The sequence below is a fragment of the Meriones unguiculatus genome, chromosome 6, assembly GCF_030254825.1.
Source record: "Meriones unguiculatus strain TT.TT164.6M chromosome 6, Bangor_MerUng_6.1, whole genome shotgun sequence".
Taxonomy (NCBI): Eukaryota; Metazoa; Chordata; class Mammalia; order Rodentia; family Muridae; genus Meriones; species Meriones unguiculatus.
In genome coordinates this window covers 51174577-51192562 of record NC_083354.1, presented here as the reverse complement: position 1 = coordinate 51192562, position 17986 = coordinate 51174577, and the positions used below count along the sequence as shown (strand labels likewise).

Sequence of the window (17986 nt, the reverse complement as noted above, 5' to 3'; positions counted from 1 at the left end):
ACGGAGGAAAAAAACATTAACTGAGAAGACTGTAAAAAAAAAAAAAGCTGGGGAAAATGTTATCAGGTGAAGAATCTTGTTTCCTTCTAAACAAAGATGAAAGGATCACAAAGTTTAGCCATAAAGTAAATCTAGGGAAAGAAACAGAAGACAAGAAATGCAAGGTACAAAAGTAGACCGACAGTTAAGTAGGCATGAGAAATGACCTAGAACCCCTGGCTACCTGGAGCTAATATGTGCAGACACAGAGCTTAATCCTGTGGCCACCGCAAAGGAACAATGAGCTAAAAGTGGGGTGAGGGGAACAAAACACAAAGGCCACAGGGCTCTTCCTCACGTTTGTCAATAGTCTGGCCTGGGGTGATGGCTGTTTTACTCCTACCTATGGACACAAGCAGATGAGAAAAGTTGGTGATGTCCTATCCTTTCATGATGTGACTTCTCTGTCTTTTCAAAACACCTCTGAGTTATTTTTTGTAGCTTTCAGTAATTCAAAGAGATATGGTGATTCTTCCATTTTCCCAACCAAAGCAGGAATGTGTAAAGCAGCTAGCTAAAATGAAGAGTACAGTCTGTGCTCATGAAGGACAGCAAAGTGATCCAGAGTCAAATTTATTAAGTCTGTACCTTTTCAAGGATGTAGAGAAAAGAGAATACTCCTCCATTGTTGGTGGGAGCGCAAACTTGTGCAACCAGTTTGGAAATTAATCTGGGGCTTTATCAGAAAATTTGAAATAGCCATTCCTCAAGACCCAGCCGTACTCCAGGGAATATACCCAAAAGACGCTACACCAAACAAGGACACTTGCTTAACTATGTCCATAACAGCTTTATTTATAATATCGAAAACTAGAAATAACCCAGATGTCCCTCAATCAAAGAATGGATAAAGAAAATGTGGCACATTTACACAATCGAATACTACTAGGCTATTAAAAACAAGGAACTCATGAAATTTGCAGGCAAATAGATGGAACTAGAAAATATCATCCTGGGTGAGGTAACCCAGAAGCAGAAAGACACACATGGTATCTACTCACTTATATGTGGATATTAGCTATATAGTACAAGATAACCATACTATAATTCATAGACCCAAAGAAGGTAAGTAATAAGAAGAGCCCAAGGGAGGAGGCTTAAATATCACTCAGAAGGGGAAAATAGTATAGACAGTGGAAGCAGTTGAAGAGAGGAAACAGGGTAGGAGAGAGAGTGTGGAGAGAAATGAGGGTGGAGATCAGACCTGGGGAGAGCAGGGGCAGGAGAACAGAGGGCTTGCAGAGAGAAGAAAAATCATGGGTAGGGGCATCTCTGTAACAAGCTGGAGACCTAAGACAGGGTAGGCTCTAGCTGAGACTCCTACTAGCAGGGGTCATGGACACTAAAGAGGACATCCTCTAACTAGACAAGTTTTCTAGTAAAGGGCGGGGAACACCAACCTACCCACAAAAACTTGAAACCAAAATTTACAAGAAGGGCAGGGATAAAGATAGAGCAGAGATTGAGAGAATGTCCAACCAATGCCTGGCCCAAACTAAGACCTACCCCATGGGAGAGAGCCAACCCGACACTATTAATGATACTTTGCTATATTTGCAGACAGGAGCCTAACCCAGCTGTCCTCTGAGTAGCTCCACTCAGCCAAACACTGGCCAGAGCACAGGGAGTCTTATGGAAGAGTGGCTGGAAGAAAAGGGCCGGAATGGACAAGAGCGCCACTACAGAGCCAACTAACCAGGACCAGAAGGGTTTATGGAGACTGAAATGCCAACCAAGGACCAGGCATGGACTCAACCTAAGCCCCTTACACATATGTCATCAATGGGCATCTTGGTCTTCATGTGGGTCCACTAGAAAGGGGAGAGGGGGCTATCTCTGACATGAACTCTGTTGCCTGTTTTTCGATCACTTTCCCCTGGTGGAACTGGCTTGCCAGGCCACATGGGAAGAAGATGCACAGGGGAAGAAGGTTAGACTTAATGTCCTGGTATGGGTTAGGAGAAGAGGCTCCCCTTAGCTGAGAAGTAGGGGAGGGTGGATGGGGGAAGAGGGAGGGAAGGAGGGGCTGGGAGGAGAGCAGGAAGAGGGCTACGATCAGAATGTAAAGTGAGTAAATATATAAATAAAATTTTAAGAACTAAAAGAAAATAATTACAGATTTTTTCTAAAGTCTGTGCCTTTTAAAAAGGAGCTTAAAACAGGTTGACACGACCTTAAACCCTGACTGTCTTCACATTGCATAATCAAAGCTGCAATAAAACCATCACAGAACTCCTCTAAAATTATATTACGTAAAAATAAATGCCTTCACCAGAAAGATTGTAGATATCAAATTTGTAAATTAGAGTTAATGCTAAGAAATTGATTACTGAATAAATCCCATGATCAAGCACGTACAACAAGAAGAACGAAAAGCTCGAAGCAAGTTCTTTATTTCAGGAAAACAAAAACAGCAACGTCACAAGTTGTGCTTGGCTGTAGAAAGTATGGTGCTGGTGCAATTTTTTTTTCTATCTGCAAAGGGCCCCTGAATGACTTCCAACGGTCCCCGCCTGCTGCTCTCCACTCCCTGGAGCAGGGTCTTCCCTGAAAGGAGCGCTGGGCTCGTGACTTCACTCTGGTGACAGACTGCAGCAGGCAAGGCGGGATGCCACCTCAGGGAGTTCTTTCTTCCTCTCAGAAGCTAATTGTGCTTATGAGCCGCCCCACAGAGGAGCCCACACGGTCCACAACTAAGTCCTGCCAACAACCAATAAGCTGAGATCCAGCTTCTTCCTAAAATCAGCCTACAACTTCATGAGAGACTTGGGCCAGGTACCAGCTAACCCTCAGCTGCACTCCTGACTTTCAAAAGGAACAGATAACCAACATTGCTTTTAAGCAGCTAAATTTTGGCATTTTTAACACACACACACACACACACACACACACACACACGCACACACAAATTAGACATTGAGCCATTGAATGTATAAAATCAGAATGGCTTATGGGTAAAAAAGAAATTATTACTAATTGCCACAGAAGACACACAAACCAAGAGTTCTGGAGACAACCAGGGCTATAGAAATACCTTGAGTTTTACACTTCTTTAGTAGCAACAAAGAAGAAAGAAAAACATCCGTAGACATCACAGAAAACTAATCAGAGATTCTAAACAGACAAACCAGAACAAGCTCTAACTACGCCTCTTAAACTATCCATGAGCAGGATGAATTTAAGCCATTCGCTCTTAAAAATCAATTGATAACTGGAGAGGACAGGAGCCCCACAAGGAGAGCAACAGAACCAAAATATCTCGGCACAGGGGTCTTTTCTGAGACTGATACTCCAACCAAGATCCATTCACGGAGATAACCTAGAACCCCTGCTCAGATATAGCCCATGGCAGCTCAGTATCCAAGTGGGTTCCCTAATAAGGGGAACAGGGACTGTCTTTGACATGAACTCAGTGGCTAGCTCTTTGACCACCCTCCTTGAAGGAGGACCAGCCTTGCCAGGCCAGAGAAGAGGACACTGCAGCCAGTCCTGATGAGACCTGATAAGCTAGAGTTGATGGAAGGGGAAGAGGACCTCCCCTACTAGTGGACTTAGGGGCATGGGAGGAGATGTGGGAGGGAGGGTGGAGTTGGGAGGGAATGAGGAAGGGGGCTACAGCTGGGATACAAAGTGAATAAAATATAACTAATATAAAAAATAAAAAGTTAATTAAAAAAAGGAAAAAATCAATTGATAAAATTCTTCAGTAAAGGTCTGAAGTGACAATTTGCTAAAGCCAGGACTTGCCAAGAATAGAGTCAACTTAGAAATAGAGAAGTGTCAAACTTGAGTTTAGAACTACATAAACCAAACTACTAGTTTACTAGAGAATGAAAAGTTAGTAAGCATGGAAGTTACTCTATTTCATTACCTCTTTCCTCTGTTTACTTTTAGCTTCGTTATTCTTCACTGGAGTATATAACTGTCTGAGCAATAAGTCTCACTGTGACACTTTCATGTGCACATACCTTGATCTGGCCACCATCTCTATCATCCTATCTTATACCTAACTTCTCCTTTTCCCTTTCTTGCTTGAAGGTTCCCTTTCTATTTTCATGGGTTTGTTTGTTCGTTCATTCATTTGTTGCCCTTTTTTCTTCTTTGTGAGTCTGGCTAATCTCACTTGGCAGAATGACCTCCAGTTACAGCCGTCTTCCTGTAAGTGACAGGTTTTGTTTTTCTGGCTGTATAAAGACCACTGCATGTATTTCTTACCCTGTCTCTACCCTGCTGTCACCATGTCCCTAGACAGATTCTGTAACTTGGCAGCTGTAAACAGCGCTGTGACACAACACGGGTGTGTTGGAAGCCAACTTTGACTCCTTGAATTGTATACTCAGAAATGGTATAGTTGGATCACATGGTAGTCCTTTTTTTAACTCACTGACAACCCTCCATAATCGTTTCCACACTAGTTGGACTAATCCATTGTGTGTAAGAGTTCCTTTTTTCCACACTCATAAATACTTGTTTTCTTGGTGACAGGCATTCAGCTTTCTCTCACACTTTATCAATATTTGTGGGTTGTTTTTTTTTTTTTGATAAGTCCCTGACTGGCTTAAAATGGGGTCTTAATGTCATTTTGACTTACAGCTTCCAGATGAACATTTTTTAATGCATTTATTGTTCATTTGTACTTCATTTAAGAGGTACCTTTTGATGCTCTTGCCCATTCATTTGTTTACTCTCCTGTTTATTTTTTATTTCTACACTTACCTTGCTAATATAATAGTCTTTATTTACGCCATGCAGTAGAAAAAAAGATTTGAGTCTTAGTTCTAACAATATGTAAGTTCATGCAAAATTAAATTTTGTCACTGTTTCTTTTACTATAAAAATGGCTACACAAAGCTCAGAGTTTTACATGTTTAAATGAAATAACATGCAAAAAAATTCCCTATACACTGTGAACATATCCTACTAATTTCAAAAGAATTCTATTTTCTTGGTGTGTTGTGCAAAGAAAAAGAGCTGCTTAGATGAGTCTATCAATGCTTCATAGTTGCTCATACTTATGGTTGAAGCCAAACTTCAAACAAGGACACCTGTCCTCAAGTAACCGCAGCTGAATCTCAGGACACCCTACATACTTGGAAAAAATAAATACATACATATTTTAGTATGTTACAGCTTACTGAACACATTTTCTTATTGAACTTATAATCTAATCCATATGGTTCTTTGGGAACATAAAATATTTTTTAAAAAGACTCCACTGTGGAATTCTTTTCTTTGTTTTGGTTTTGGTTTGATTTTTTTTTTTTTTTTTTTTTTTTTTGTTAAGATAGGGTTTCTCTGTGTAGCTTTGGCTGTCTTGAACTTTGTAGACACAGGCTGGCCTTAAATTCACAGCAATTCACCTGCCTCTGCTTCCCTGACTGCTGGGACTACAGGTGTGCACCACTGCGCCCAGCTCACTGTGGAATTCTTAAAGATTTATTTATCTTTATTTTATGTGCACTGGTGTTTTGCCTGCGTGTATGCTTATTTAAGAGTGTCAAATTCCCTGGAACTAGAGTGAGCCAACATGTGCTGGGAACTGAACCCAGGTCCTCGGGAAGAGTAGCCAGTGCTCTTAAACCACTGAGCCATCTCTCCCGCTCTCCACTATGAAATTCTGATCCCATAAGAAATGAAAGTTTAAACAAGTGACAGCAAAATTTAATAACAATTAATTAGAAAACTGATATGATCTTTAAATTTTTCATAATGTTTATGTCAGAAGAAGGTAAGTTTGTAGAAAGATACAAGAAATTTAAAGCCAGGCATCTGAACTCTGAAGAGAATTCAAGTTTAAACCTACTGCATGTTAAAATTTATCTCTACCTGATAGGCTAGGGTCAAATAGAAAGGGAGGAGGACCTTCCCTATCAGTAGACTAGTGAAAGGGCACAGTGGAAGTAGCGGGACAGAGGGTGGGTTTGGGAGGAGATGAAGGAAGGGGGCGACAGTTGGGATAGAAATTGAATAAATTGTAATAAATGATAATAATGAAAAGAAAAAGTCATCTCTACCATTAAGTTCCAGGCATTACGCTCGATGGGAAGAGCGAGATAAAATAGCTTTCCTACCTTCACTGTGGTCTCAACACAAGCAAGGAAAATACTGGGTAATGTAGCAAGTGAGACTATCGGCACAAAACTGAGCAGAAGCTGGGTGTGGGGCCAACTGTTTAATCCCAGAACTTGGAAAGCAGCAAGACAGATTTCTGTGTTGCCAAGGCCACCCTGAACCAAGGTGAGTTCCAGTCCAACCAGAGCTACATACTGAGACTGTCAAAAAACATTAACATCTCTTTGCAAAAAAAAAAAAAAAAAAAAAAAAAAGACACACAGATTTAAAAAAACTGATTTGGGAAGGTAATATTTAAGCATCAAGGGTGACTGATCTAATATTAACTTATCAGATGAAAAGGAAGGGGGGAAGGATGACACATACACAACAACAGTTCTAAACAACAGGTATATTTAGAAAAGTAAGAAAAGAATTTAGTATTAAAATGATATAATATAAAAGACTCTGAAGTTACATTAAAGAGTTAAATGTCTGTCCAAGCAGTCAGGTAGGCAGAGCAGAAAAAAGTAATGGTGCCTATGTCTACAAGCTTACACTTATGTTTCCATTTCCCTCTGTTGTAACCACACCATCACAAGCTGGAATCAAAGGGAATTAGAGCCAAAAAGCTAGAAACACTACTGGGAAAGCCCAGCAGTTCTAAAGTAGACAGAACAGCTCCTTAGACTGTATTTTCTAAATCTGTGAAAATAACATAAATAAAATAAATCTGGCATCTAGTGGACTTGGACTGAGAATGGTGTATGCCTGACTGGCAGGCCCACCACCCATATCCCACAACTCCATACTATCCAGGTAACAAGATAAAAGAAAAAACCCTTACTTATCTGACAGTAGAATCAAATTCCATCCTACATACAAAGCTAAAGTACATTTGTGTTATCTTAACGCACAGCCAGTTGCTCAAGAATGAAGCTTCTTTATACATAAAAGTTGTACTTCGTCCTGTTTGGATCTTTTACCAAAAGTTCAGACATTGAAGAGGCTGCATAAAAACCACTAATGGTTCCATTTAAGTAACCTTAGAGTTTTCATCAGTCTGTGGTGAGCCTGTCATATTAGTAGCCAACATGCACATTTGGAAACATATCAATAATTTTTATGTAAATACACCTACATATTTACACATTTACATAATTTAAATAAATTAGCTTCCTTTTCCTTTTAACAAGAGCAGGGTATTACGTCAACTTTTAAAAAGCTATACACAAGTGCAGTTAACATTTTCATTTTGGAACAGACAAGGAGTATCCATTTGTAAATGTCTACCACTACAAGAAAGTGAGCACAAGGCTGGGGACAACTAATTGCAGGGGCTTGTGATGTCCCACTCAGTCAAAGAGGAAGCCTCAGAAATGCACTCCTATGCAAAACAATGCAAAATGAAAATCTGGATTTCCAGTGTCTTCAAAACCATCTGAAAAAAACAAGAACAGAAACAACAAACTTCCTTTTGTCACCATGTCAACACTCTGAAATATCAAATAGATAAATTCTATCCAGACCCAGTCAAATGTTCTCGATTATTCATTTTAAAGTTCTAGACACTTACTATGCTTATGTTTGTATCCCGAGAAACCAGGAACCCCACAGTCAAGAACTGGAAGCCAATACTGAGAGTGTCATTTTACTAAACTGCTTCAATTTCAAATCATGTTTCCCTCCTGGTTTGTTTGAATTGTGTTCTTTTAACAACACAAAAGATACAAAACCTTAACACTGCCTCACTTCTCACTGACATGTGACAGCTTATTGGAAAGTAAGTATTTCTTTGTCCAAGAGTTAATCTCAATATCAGACAAAACTAAGTACTCAATAAGTCTACCCTAATTTTGACAGGAAAAAAATGTAGCCTCTTCTGAGACAATACAAAAAAAGAAATAGCATCATTAACAAAGAAAGACCTTTGGTATGCAGACAGCTATCCCGTCCTCACTACATATAACAAAATTCCAACTTGCTTCCGAAGAGAAAAAAAAGAAAAGAAAAAAGCCCCATACTACTTAAATCTAAGGTTTTGTGTTTTGTTTGTCTTGGTTTTCTGGCTGCATTAGGACCCAACAAACTCATAATGACATTTTACAAAATATATCTGCACCTATTTTTTAGCCATATGTGTGTGTGTGTGTGTGTATTGCATAGGGTTATTCTGTTTTATTCTGAAGTTTCACAACATCCTTCTTTTCCGGATTAATCAAAACCCCACTTTCCTATAACCTCAAGTTTCTAAAATTTGACAGCTGAGTTGAGCCCCATCAGTAATATACTCTGGCATCTAAGTATGTCATTAAAATATGACCTGCTTTAATTCTAACGTCACCATGAAAATACCAAATACGTAGTTTTTCTCTTTATGCTGGAACCCTGACCTCTCAATAAATACAGAAAACAAGGCTTTATATATTAACAGAATTTACAAAAAGCAACTTAAGCAGTGCTCATAAAATGCAGACACAAACTCCTAACATATAAAGCCAAGAATACAAATTCTGAGATTTTTTTCATTTATTTATTGGGGGCGGGGCGGCACATAAATACACCATGATACACACAGGACAGTGAATGTGTGAGATCAGAAGACAGCTTGCAGGTCTGTGCCAGGGATTGAACTCACACTGTCAGCCTTGGAATCAAGTGCCTCTACCCTGATGAACCAGCTCATTGCTCCAATTTTGCATTTTAAAATGCAGGAATTTGTAGAGCTGAGCTGGACATTCAGCATACAACAGAGGGAAAGTTAAGATATCCAGTTCTTAGATTTCCCCCAATAAAAGATGACAAAGATGAACTAGACTGTCTGGTTTTTTCCAGGTAAAATATTCCCTAACTTTATACTCATATACAACAGAATTTTTTCATAACAGAAAAGCCAGTGCACAGTTAGAGTAAAGGAGGTATAAGGAACACCTTTTGTTTGATTTTTTTTCTGTACTGAGTTTCTAATTTAGTAATATATTTTCATGACCCTGGTGCATGCTATTAAAAACAGATTTGGTGCTCACAAGAACCAGAAGCAACACTGCTTTTGGTACCATTCATACTTCTAAAACCAAACACCAGATGTATTCATTCTTATAAGACAGTATGTGGCACAAAAATAGACACAGAGGTCTATTTGGTTGTGAATGCTCCTTCGCCCTGTTTTGAAAAGTAGCACATTTACTCTTCAGTGTAGGCATGAGATGACCCTACATAGGATGAATAAGCTAAAGACACCTAGGGCGCAAAACAGCATAGTGTGGCAGTCCAAAAAGAAATCGAGACTGCCTCTGATAAGCACAAGTGAACTGCGAGTGTCCCAGAGCTTGGCTGACGTTAGTCACATGCCTTCAACGACAGGACAGCAAAGGAAATCCTCTAAGATACAGCAAATGCCTATTTCTCAATCTTGACATTAAAAAAAGTAAGCTACTTAGACACAAGAGGATGCTGCCTTGCACTGTATAATAAATCATTCGAGACTGTAATGGTGTAGCGACTTCAGGATCCTGGGTGTGGTCTTTCACAGCACATCCCTAAGTGTAACCGGCTGCCTCCTGGTTATAAATAAGGGCCTCATTTGCTTCCCACTCTCAGAGGCCGGAACCGCGGCCACGGAGCTATCCGTGGTGCTAATTTGCACTCGGGCGTCTCATCTAACAGTTGGTAAGAGCTTTTCCGATTTTCTCCCTGCATCTACCTGCTTGTAATCCACACCGTGGCAATTGGAGCCAAAGCTGATCTGTTTTTCCACTTTTGCTTGTGTTGAGACCCTCAAGTTTCTTATGTTCTTCTAGCTTGACTCTCCAGTAAACTCAACCTTGCATTCCACATCCATACGCCAGCAACTGCACAAAGCCCTCACAGTGGCCAGAGTTCAATTTGTGGGAAAGTTCACTGACATGCTCTGGACAGAAAAGTTAAATTCCTCAGATCCAAGTCAAAGATGACAATGTTAACTTTTATTTACCATTCCAAAATAATTAAAATTGACTTTTGGCAGCGCATGTTTGGTGCCTGACACTGGGACAAGTGAAGGAGTTTAATTCAGAACCAAGGCACAGGAACCTCTTGAAACCATGTGATTCTTTAGGCCATATGCAGGTACTTCTATGAAGAGGGTAGATAGTGCTAATTGTTAAGAAGCTAAACCCCTCCACCATGCTGCAGGGATCACAGCACCCATGTTTAGTGAATGAGGCTGTTCACTTTCCAGCAAGGAACAGAAATTATGTTTTGCCATATAATACTTTATGTTTACCCAGAAATCAACCTGGCAGATGGTATTTACTTGAAAACAACCATCAAAAATCAAAATGCAGAGGATAAAGTTCAGTGACAGAGAAAGTGCACACAGCCCTGGACTAGGGGGGCGGGGGAGTGTGTGTGAATCCCAGAATCAATCCAAAGGCTAGCTCTAGCTCCCCAGATGAAGCTGAAGACTATACTAAGATGTTTCTGATTCTTCATAGAAGACTTGCCCTCACACCTGTAATTCCAGCACTCAGGAAGGCAGAGGCAGGCGGATCTCTGTGAGTTCAAGGCCAGCCTGGTCTACAAATCGAGTCCAGTACAGCCAGGGCTTCACAAAGAAACCCTGTCTCAAAAAACAAACAAAAGGACTTGCTGAGCACCAAGTATCTGAATTAGCATGGCAATCTTTCCCTAAAAACACTGTAAAATGTCCTAAAACATGAAATAAGCATCTCCCGTAAGTCACACACTGCCAGTAAAGATTAAGAAGTTCATATTGGCAAATCTACTTTAAGACGGCTCCTGACAAGCCCTGACCTTACCGGTGTTTTATAAACTAAGTGCAAACTTCTAAACCATGATGAACAAATTTCATTTTTGTGTTTATTACTAAAACCAAGGGAAGGCAAATACATGTTTAGAGGCTAGCTGGATTTAACTTCAGAGTTTTCTAATTACCACTAACTGCTCACAGAAGAGAGCAGAACGATAGGCAGCAACAGGCCAATAAAACACAACTGTAGAGAACCAAACAGACAAAACCTGAGAGCTAGCTAGACTCAAGAAACCATATCCTGCAAAACTCTGCTTGCCAAAGGGTCATGCTGGTCTTTGGTAAAGACTGTAAAGAAACAACAATCCCCTGAGCTGTCTACATCAGATATACACAATTCAAATGCATTTATTACCATGCCACCCTCAAAAAATAACAAAGTGATCAAAGCAAAATGCAATCATCTTTTTAACAATATCTTTGCAGATTTTCATTTTGTTAAATCTAATGTTATCAGCCAGGTGTGGTGGAGCATGCCCTGAATCCCAGCACTCAGGAGACAGAGGCAGACAGATTGATGATTACACTAGAGTTCCCAAAAAGTCAGGGCTCCATAGTCAGGGCTACACAGAAAACCATGTCTCAAAACACAAAACAAAATCTGGTATATCAATTGTTTAAGCAGATGTAAAAGTCTTCACCAAATCCAAATCCAAGATTCCACGGATTTTGTGTGTGTTTGTTTTACTCTATTTTTTTGTTATGAGCCTAGCCTCTAACTGCTGAGCCATCTTTCCAGCCCTCCTTCCTGTTTTATTCTAAAGATTGTTTTTTGTTTGTTGGTTGGGTTTTTTCCTCTCTCTCTCTTTTTATGTTTTACAGTAAAATCTTTGATTCCCTTCAAGTTACTTGTTGTGTAAGGCATCTTTTTAGAGAGAACCCCCAAGGTTCATAAGATACTTGTAAGTACCCATCTGATACACATATAAATTCAATATATATTTACATAAATTAAGTAATCAAAAAGCAAGCAGTTCAATTAGAGAGTGAGTAAAAAGGACACAAACATTTCCCCATATTCCATTGGAAGATTTCAACATTATTGTTCATTAAGAAAATAAATACTGAGATCTGATAGCCTAGGGTTGGATAAAGGGGAGGAGGTCCTTCCCTATCAGGGGACTAGGGAAAGGGCATAGGGGGAGTAGGTGTGTGGGACGGGAAGGAGATGAGGGAGGGGGCTACAGTGGGGATACAAAGTGAATAAATTGTAATTAATTAATTAAAAAAGAAAATACAAATTAAGAGCATGATACAAGATCAGTATCAGTACACAGCCATTAGAGAAGCTAAAATGAAAACTAACAATAATGTTGATAAAAACTGAGAAAAATTTAATCTCTCATACATTACTGATAGGAATATAAAACATAAACTAAACATACATTTATGATATGTAAAACAATACTTTTAGTGATTACATTTCTGGGCATTTCTCTCAGTCACACACACACACACACACACACACACACACACACAAACTGTCGATGACTGTTCACAGTATGTTATAACAGCCAAAAGCTAGAAACAAAAATGTTCAATAGATGACTGATTATAAACAAATACTGGGACATCCATTCCCAGGATACTATTTGGCAAAAGAAGAAGAAACAAACTACATACACATGCAAAACTGTGGATGACTCTCAGAAGAATAAGGCTGAGTGACAAAAGCCAATCCCAATAGGTCATATACTTTAAGTTTCCATTCATGGAACAATGCATAAAATTTATAATAGTATTGAGCAGGAAAAAGAGGTAAGTAGTTGTCAGCAAAAATTAAGGATGGGGTTGGGGTGTGACTTTAAAGATGTAACATGAAGGAATTCATGATAATGGATAGTTTTGTATCTTTTAACCACAGTGGTTACAAAATGATATAAACCTATCCACATTCTATACCAATTTCCTGGTCCTTTAACTATACAAAAATGCAACAAATCGGGTAACTTGAATTAGTTATACACATGACCTCTCTGCAACTTCCTATGAACCTATACTTATTTCAAAAAATAAAAATAAATACAATTTCAAAGTCTCAAGAACATGGGAACTATGTTGAAGAGGTTAAACAGGAAAGACCATGGTACAGAACAAAGAGAGCTAAATTTGTTCACCTCCTCCAACAGTTCAATTAATCATTAAGAGCCTTGTATTTACAAGAGGAAGAAAAATAAAACAACAAAAGCTCTAATTATGGGATAAAGGAGAAAAAAAAGGACTAACATTCAAATCTGATTTAATTTACTCTCCAAGAAATTACTGCAGAGTAATTATTAAAGCTATCTGCAAAGCTATGCTCTTCTGCCATTTTTTCTAGCTAGTTCTAACTCATTCTTGAACTCTCTGCTCAGTGTCTTCATGAAAACTTTCCATGATTCTGGGTTGTTACTGCAATGAAATCTCTAAAGGTCACAGATGGGAAAGCTCACCACCGCATTCCCCAACTTAATGCTGTTTCTGGTCAATGTCAGAAGCTCAAAACACATTACAGAAAACAAGCTACACAGTATTTTTGGAGACTGAAGCAAGACAAAAAAATTTAAGGTATTTATTTTGTATGTGTGTTTTTGCTTGTACGTATGTCTATGTACCATGTGCATGCATCATGTCCACAGAGGTCAGAAGAGGGTGCCAGACCTCCTGGAACTGGAGTTGTGAGCTACCACGTAGGTGCTGGAAACCAAATCTATATCCTTTTCAATAACAAGTGATTTTAACTTGAGCCATGTCTCCAGCCCCAACAAGAGGACCTTGAATTCAAGCCAGTCTAAGTTTTACAATGAGACTGGGTCTCAAAAAAAAAAAAGGCAAACAGCAACAACAAAAGGGTATCCAAAACTTCACTTACACACAAAAGATTAGGCAATGTTACTGGTGGAAGAATTAATTACCAAATTCAACTTAAGAAATCCACTTGTATGGAATGGATGATTTGTATGGAATATAAACAACGCCGAAGTTCAAAACTATATGCAGACATCAACCCTTCCAAGTCAGAGCCCACTAAGAATTTAGGAGTGGTCCTCTAAAGTGTTCTTTATGAAAATTCATGCAGAAGTAGACTTGAACTGAGGCAGGAATTGAAAAGCAGGATGTACTAGGGCGAATCTGTATACAGTTCAGCTACTCTGCAGGCTGAGGCAGGAGTGCCACTTGAGTTTTGTTTTGTTTTAAGTTCAAGACCAGCAACGTTTCGAGACACCAGCTCAAAAAATAACGAAGGGCTGGCAGAATAACACCACCAGGCCTAGTAGCCTGAAATCAAGCCCCTGAGCCTGCACGACGGGAGGAGAGAACCAACCTCCTCAAGTTGCCTCTGACTTTCATATACACTCTGTAGCAAACATGCACCTTACCGCCACATATAAAAAGATAGACACAGGATAAGTAAACATAATAATAACAATTAAAAGGACGCTGTGACAGTGAATATACAAAGCAATACTGTCCTGAAAGAACATCATCGTTCAGAAAGATGTGAGCAACACTAATGAAAAGAAACACAACGGATTCCACAGAAGAATGAGTTAAAGAAGAGCAGAAGATGATTCAGAGAAGTTTAACAGCATGATTAGTGACAGACAGTATGGAACTAGGAAGTTATGACTACGTCCTCTTAGGAAAAAGAACATGCTTTGTTAGATGTTATGGATGACATCCACACAAAGATTTAAGACTAGATGTAGATGGAAAGTCAAGATGATAAGGTAGATGTGTGAACTGAGCAGTTAAGGTTAGGCTAGCAATTGAGGTCTTCCTGTTAGTCACCTTCAGCTACCGAACTGTAGAATCACCAGGACTACGAGCTCCATCACAGCATTTTGATATACCCCTGCGCTTGCTAAAGTACACAACACAGGGCTTTGTACTTCACTGATACATAGTAAGTAGCTTATTAAAGGGATTCCCCTAAGTGTGTGTGCATGTGTATGTCAGAGGTCGATGTCTGGTGTCCTCCTCAGTCTCTAACCTACTTTCTAAAACAGGCCTCTGCACCTGAAGCCGCTGTTCCAACTAGCCCAACTGGCCAGAAAGCCTCCAGGATCCCTCTCCCAATGCTGACATTACAGACATGCACTGCCCTAACCCCTGACTTTTCATGTAGGTACCGGGGTCCTCACTCCAGTCCTCATGCCTATGAAGCAAGCATTTCACCCACTGAGCCATTTTTTCAACTCCCAAAAACTTCTAACTACTAACTGATATTAAAGTGGTGCTTTAGTTATCTGTTCCCTTTAAACTGGCAAGATGAGCAAGTTCCAGACATTTGCAATCATTTGTCCGAAGCGCTGCCTTTCTAAGGCCCTAATGGTGAAGAACTGGAGGACTAGACTTTACAGCTAGTTTATGTTCCCAGATAAGACTAGGGCTAAAGCAAAGTCTTAACTCAAAATGGAAAATATTCTTCTAGAAGTTTCTGAGCGAAATAAACAGAACATAATCATGTAGTAGGAAAGTGGGCCAAATGAAGTTTTCAACTATATACAGTATATAAGCTGATAATGTACAGAAAGTAAAGAAACAGGTGAGGCCAGTGCTGTATTTTGGAACAGCATTTTCCAAGCATGCTCTAAGGGCTGGGTTCAATCACCAGCGGTGGTGGTTGGGGTAGGGGAGACAGAACCAAACAATCGAAAGTTTTTCAAGTGAACTAAAAGATAACTGCAATCTAGATGACATAATCAAAAGGGAATTGAACAGTTCTGAAACATTCTTTTTGCCTTCTAATACGCAAGAAGTCATTGTTCTATCCTCCTCTCCAAAACATTCATGAACGTCATGAAATAAAATAATGGGCTAATGTGTTCAATAATTGGGCAAACAGTACTTCTCTAGTTGCAGCTTAAATAAACAGTTTATTAAAACGGATCCAGGGAGAGATTTGTCGACTGCTTCCCCAAATTACATTTTGCACTGTATTGGAACTGCAGTTTTTTCTGGGTAGCAGCAGCCTGCTCCATGGCTCTCACCCTGAATCGGAGTGATGTACCAGGTGCCTTTGGACATGTGTGTTTGTGTGAGAGGTCAGAGAAGAGAAAAGAAACCGGTTGGAGTTGCTTGTAAGACTGTACGAATCTGACAAGTCATCTATAACCCAACTACCATCTCAGTAGGTCTTCACAGGTCTAAAAGATGATTAATCATTCTTCGCCTGCCTACTTCTTTAATTCCACCGAGAAACTTATCATTGGTGAGCTCTATTTGGAGACCAACTGCTAAAGACTGTTGTAAAACCCTCCAAAGTTACCTCGCAGCAACTTTCATTCTTATTCATTTCATTCCTGGTCCTGTTCTTTTAGGGACAACTGAGCGGACGGTGAAAGTCGCCTTCTTGGGCTTTAGTTGTTGTTCTTTTTAATTTAAGAAGAAAAAACTGGTATTACTTCTAGGCATATCAATACGTTCCCGTTTTTCAATAACGGGGAAACCTAATCTCTTTTTATTCCCACCTTTTTGGTCCCTAAAGAAAAACCGAAAACCGGGCAGTAGAGACTTAAGTTTCCCTAGTCTCAGAGCCGCGGCCTCAGCAGTAGAACAGAGCAAAGGGGGTTAAATAACCACTTACAATATAGCAAGTGTTGCAGCTTATACGAAAACCCCCGCTGCCAAGAAGCAAGGAGCCCTGGCAGGTGCCCGGGTGTAGAGACGTGACAGAAGACACACAGCCCTAGAGCCTGGCAGCTCTGTGCTGTGGCAGCCGAAGAGCTCACACCTCTTCTAGCCACAGCCGGGGGGGAGTGGAGCGGAGTGGACGCTGGGTCCCAGGCCCGCCCTGAACCTCGGCAGGCAGTGAGCTTGATCCCGAGAACCAACCGCGGAGAGAGGAAGGTAGGGGAAACGCTCCGCCAAACCCAAGCCGCGCCCAGGGGCCGGCTGCCGGGAGCCCGACCTCCCCGCCGGCCGGACGCGGTCCCGGGAAGCCGCACCGGTGGGAACTCGCGAGCAGAAGACGCCTCCGACTCAGCCCAGGGAGCGTGCATCCCACCTGAGGCCACCGTAGGAGGTGGTGCTCGGGAGGCCCGTGGCGCCAGGGTCCTGCTGTGGGCAGGGCCGTGTGTGCCCGGCGCCGGGAGGGTCACTCACCGAGAGGACGCTCATGCGGATTGGGGTCTCCAACAGGCACGCCATCTTGAGCCTTCCCACCCGGCGGCTGCCGGCGCCGGCGCGCGGCCGGCACTTTCGACAGCCACCTACGGGGCGAGCAGCCGGAGCCTCGGGAGAAAGCCAGGCAAGCTGCCCGGAACCGACCGCGCTCAGGGCGCCGCTCGGCCACCGAAGGGACGGGCGGAAGGACGAAGGATCGAGCCGCCGCACCGGCTCCCCGCTTACGAATCTTCCTCTGAGAAACAGCAGCTACTCCCGGCTGGGGTCAGAGGTGGGCGCGGGTAGCGGCCTCCGCATGCGCAGAGGCCTGCCTGCCCCACCTTCCGCTGGCTGGGGGCGGAGCCTCGGTTTGGCCGGGAGAGCTGTCGGTGCTCTTCAATTTTCGGTTTACAGGTTCGCCTTCCTAACCGCTAGTAGGTGGAGTTACCTACGTAGTTGGAAGTTCGCTTTCACATTCGTTATCTCACTCTGCACCAAACTCCTGGTTTCAGTATTATCTCAGTCTTAAAGCTGGAGAAGCTGCTCTCAAATCCAGGTCGTAGACCTGCAATTAAAAAAAAGTCGTCTTTTCGCGCTTCAACGCTCAAGTATGACCTGCTTCATTTAGCATTGTTTGCCCGACCCACTTACTCTGCTATAGTGGTAAGAATGAGCTCTCCAGAGCCAAAACGCCCGGTTTAATTCTTGCCGCTTTGCTTAGCACCATAATCTTGGTCGGGTTGCTTAGTCTCCTTACGTTTCAGTTCTCCCGACTGTAAAATAAGGGCCAATGAGAATAAATAAACCAATAAAACAACATGCCTAAACTGTGGAAAGCATTACACTATGTGTTAGCATTTTTCCAGCCTCTACATCAAATGGGGGGTGAGGGGGGAATTAGTAACTATCTGAATATTTCATACTAAAATACTCAGATTAGTGAAGCCATCCCTAATTCTGGTTGTTACCTCACTTCCGAGTGCTCTTGAAGTGAAAGGG

At 41.2% G+C, this 17986-nt stretch overlaps 1 protein-coding gene across 5 annotated transcripts in view; it reads right to left on the bottom strand.

Moving 5' to 3' along the window:
• Positions 1-17331, bottom strand: part of Armc8 (armadillo repeat containing 8) — an 85860-nt gene extending 68529 nt beyond the window's left edge. For 2 of the 5 annotated variants that reach the window (XR_009592349.1, XM_021636590.2), the window contains exon 1: positions 16988-17319. Coding sequence is in view for 4 of the 5 variants with exons in the window: in XM_021636590.2 (XP_021492265.1) it covers positions 16988-17032 (45 nt within the window). In the remaining variant the exon portion in view is untranslated. Of the gene's footprint in view, positions 1-16987 lie in introns of all 5 variants that reach the window. The other 3 variants (XM_060385445.1, XM_060385444.1, XM_060385446.1) reach the window with 3 other exon arrangements.
• Positions 17332-17986: the final 655 nt, after the last annotated feature.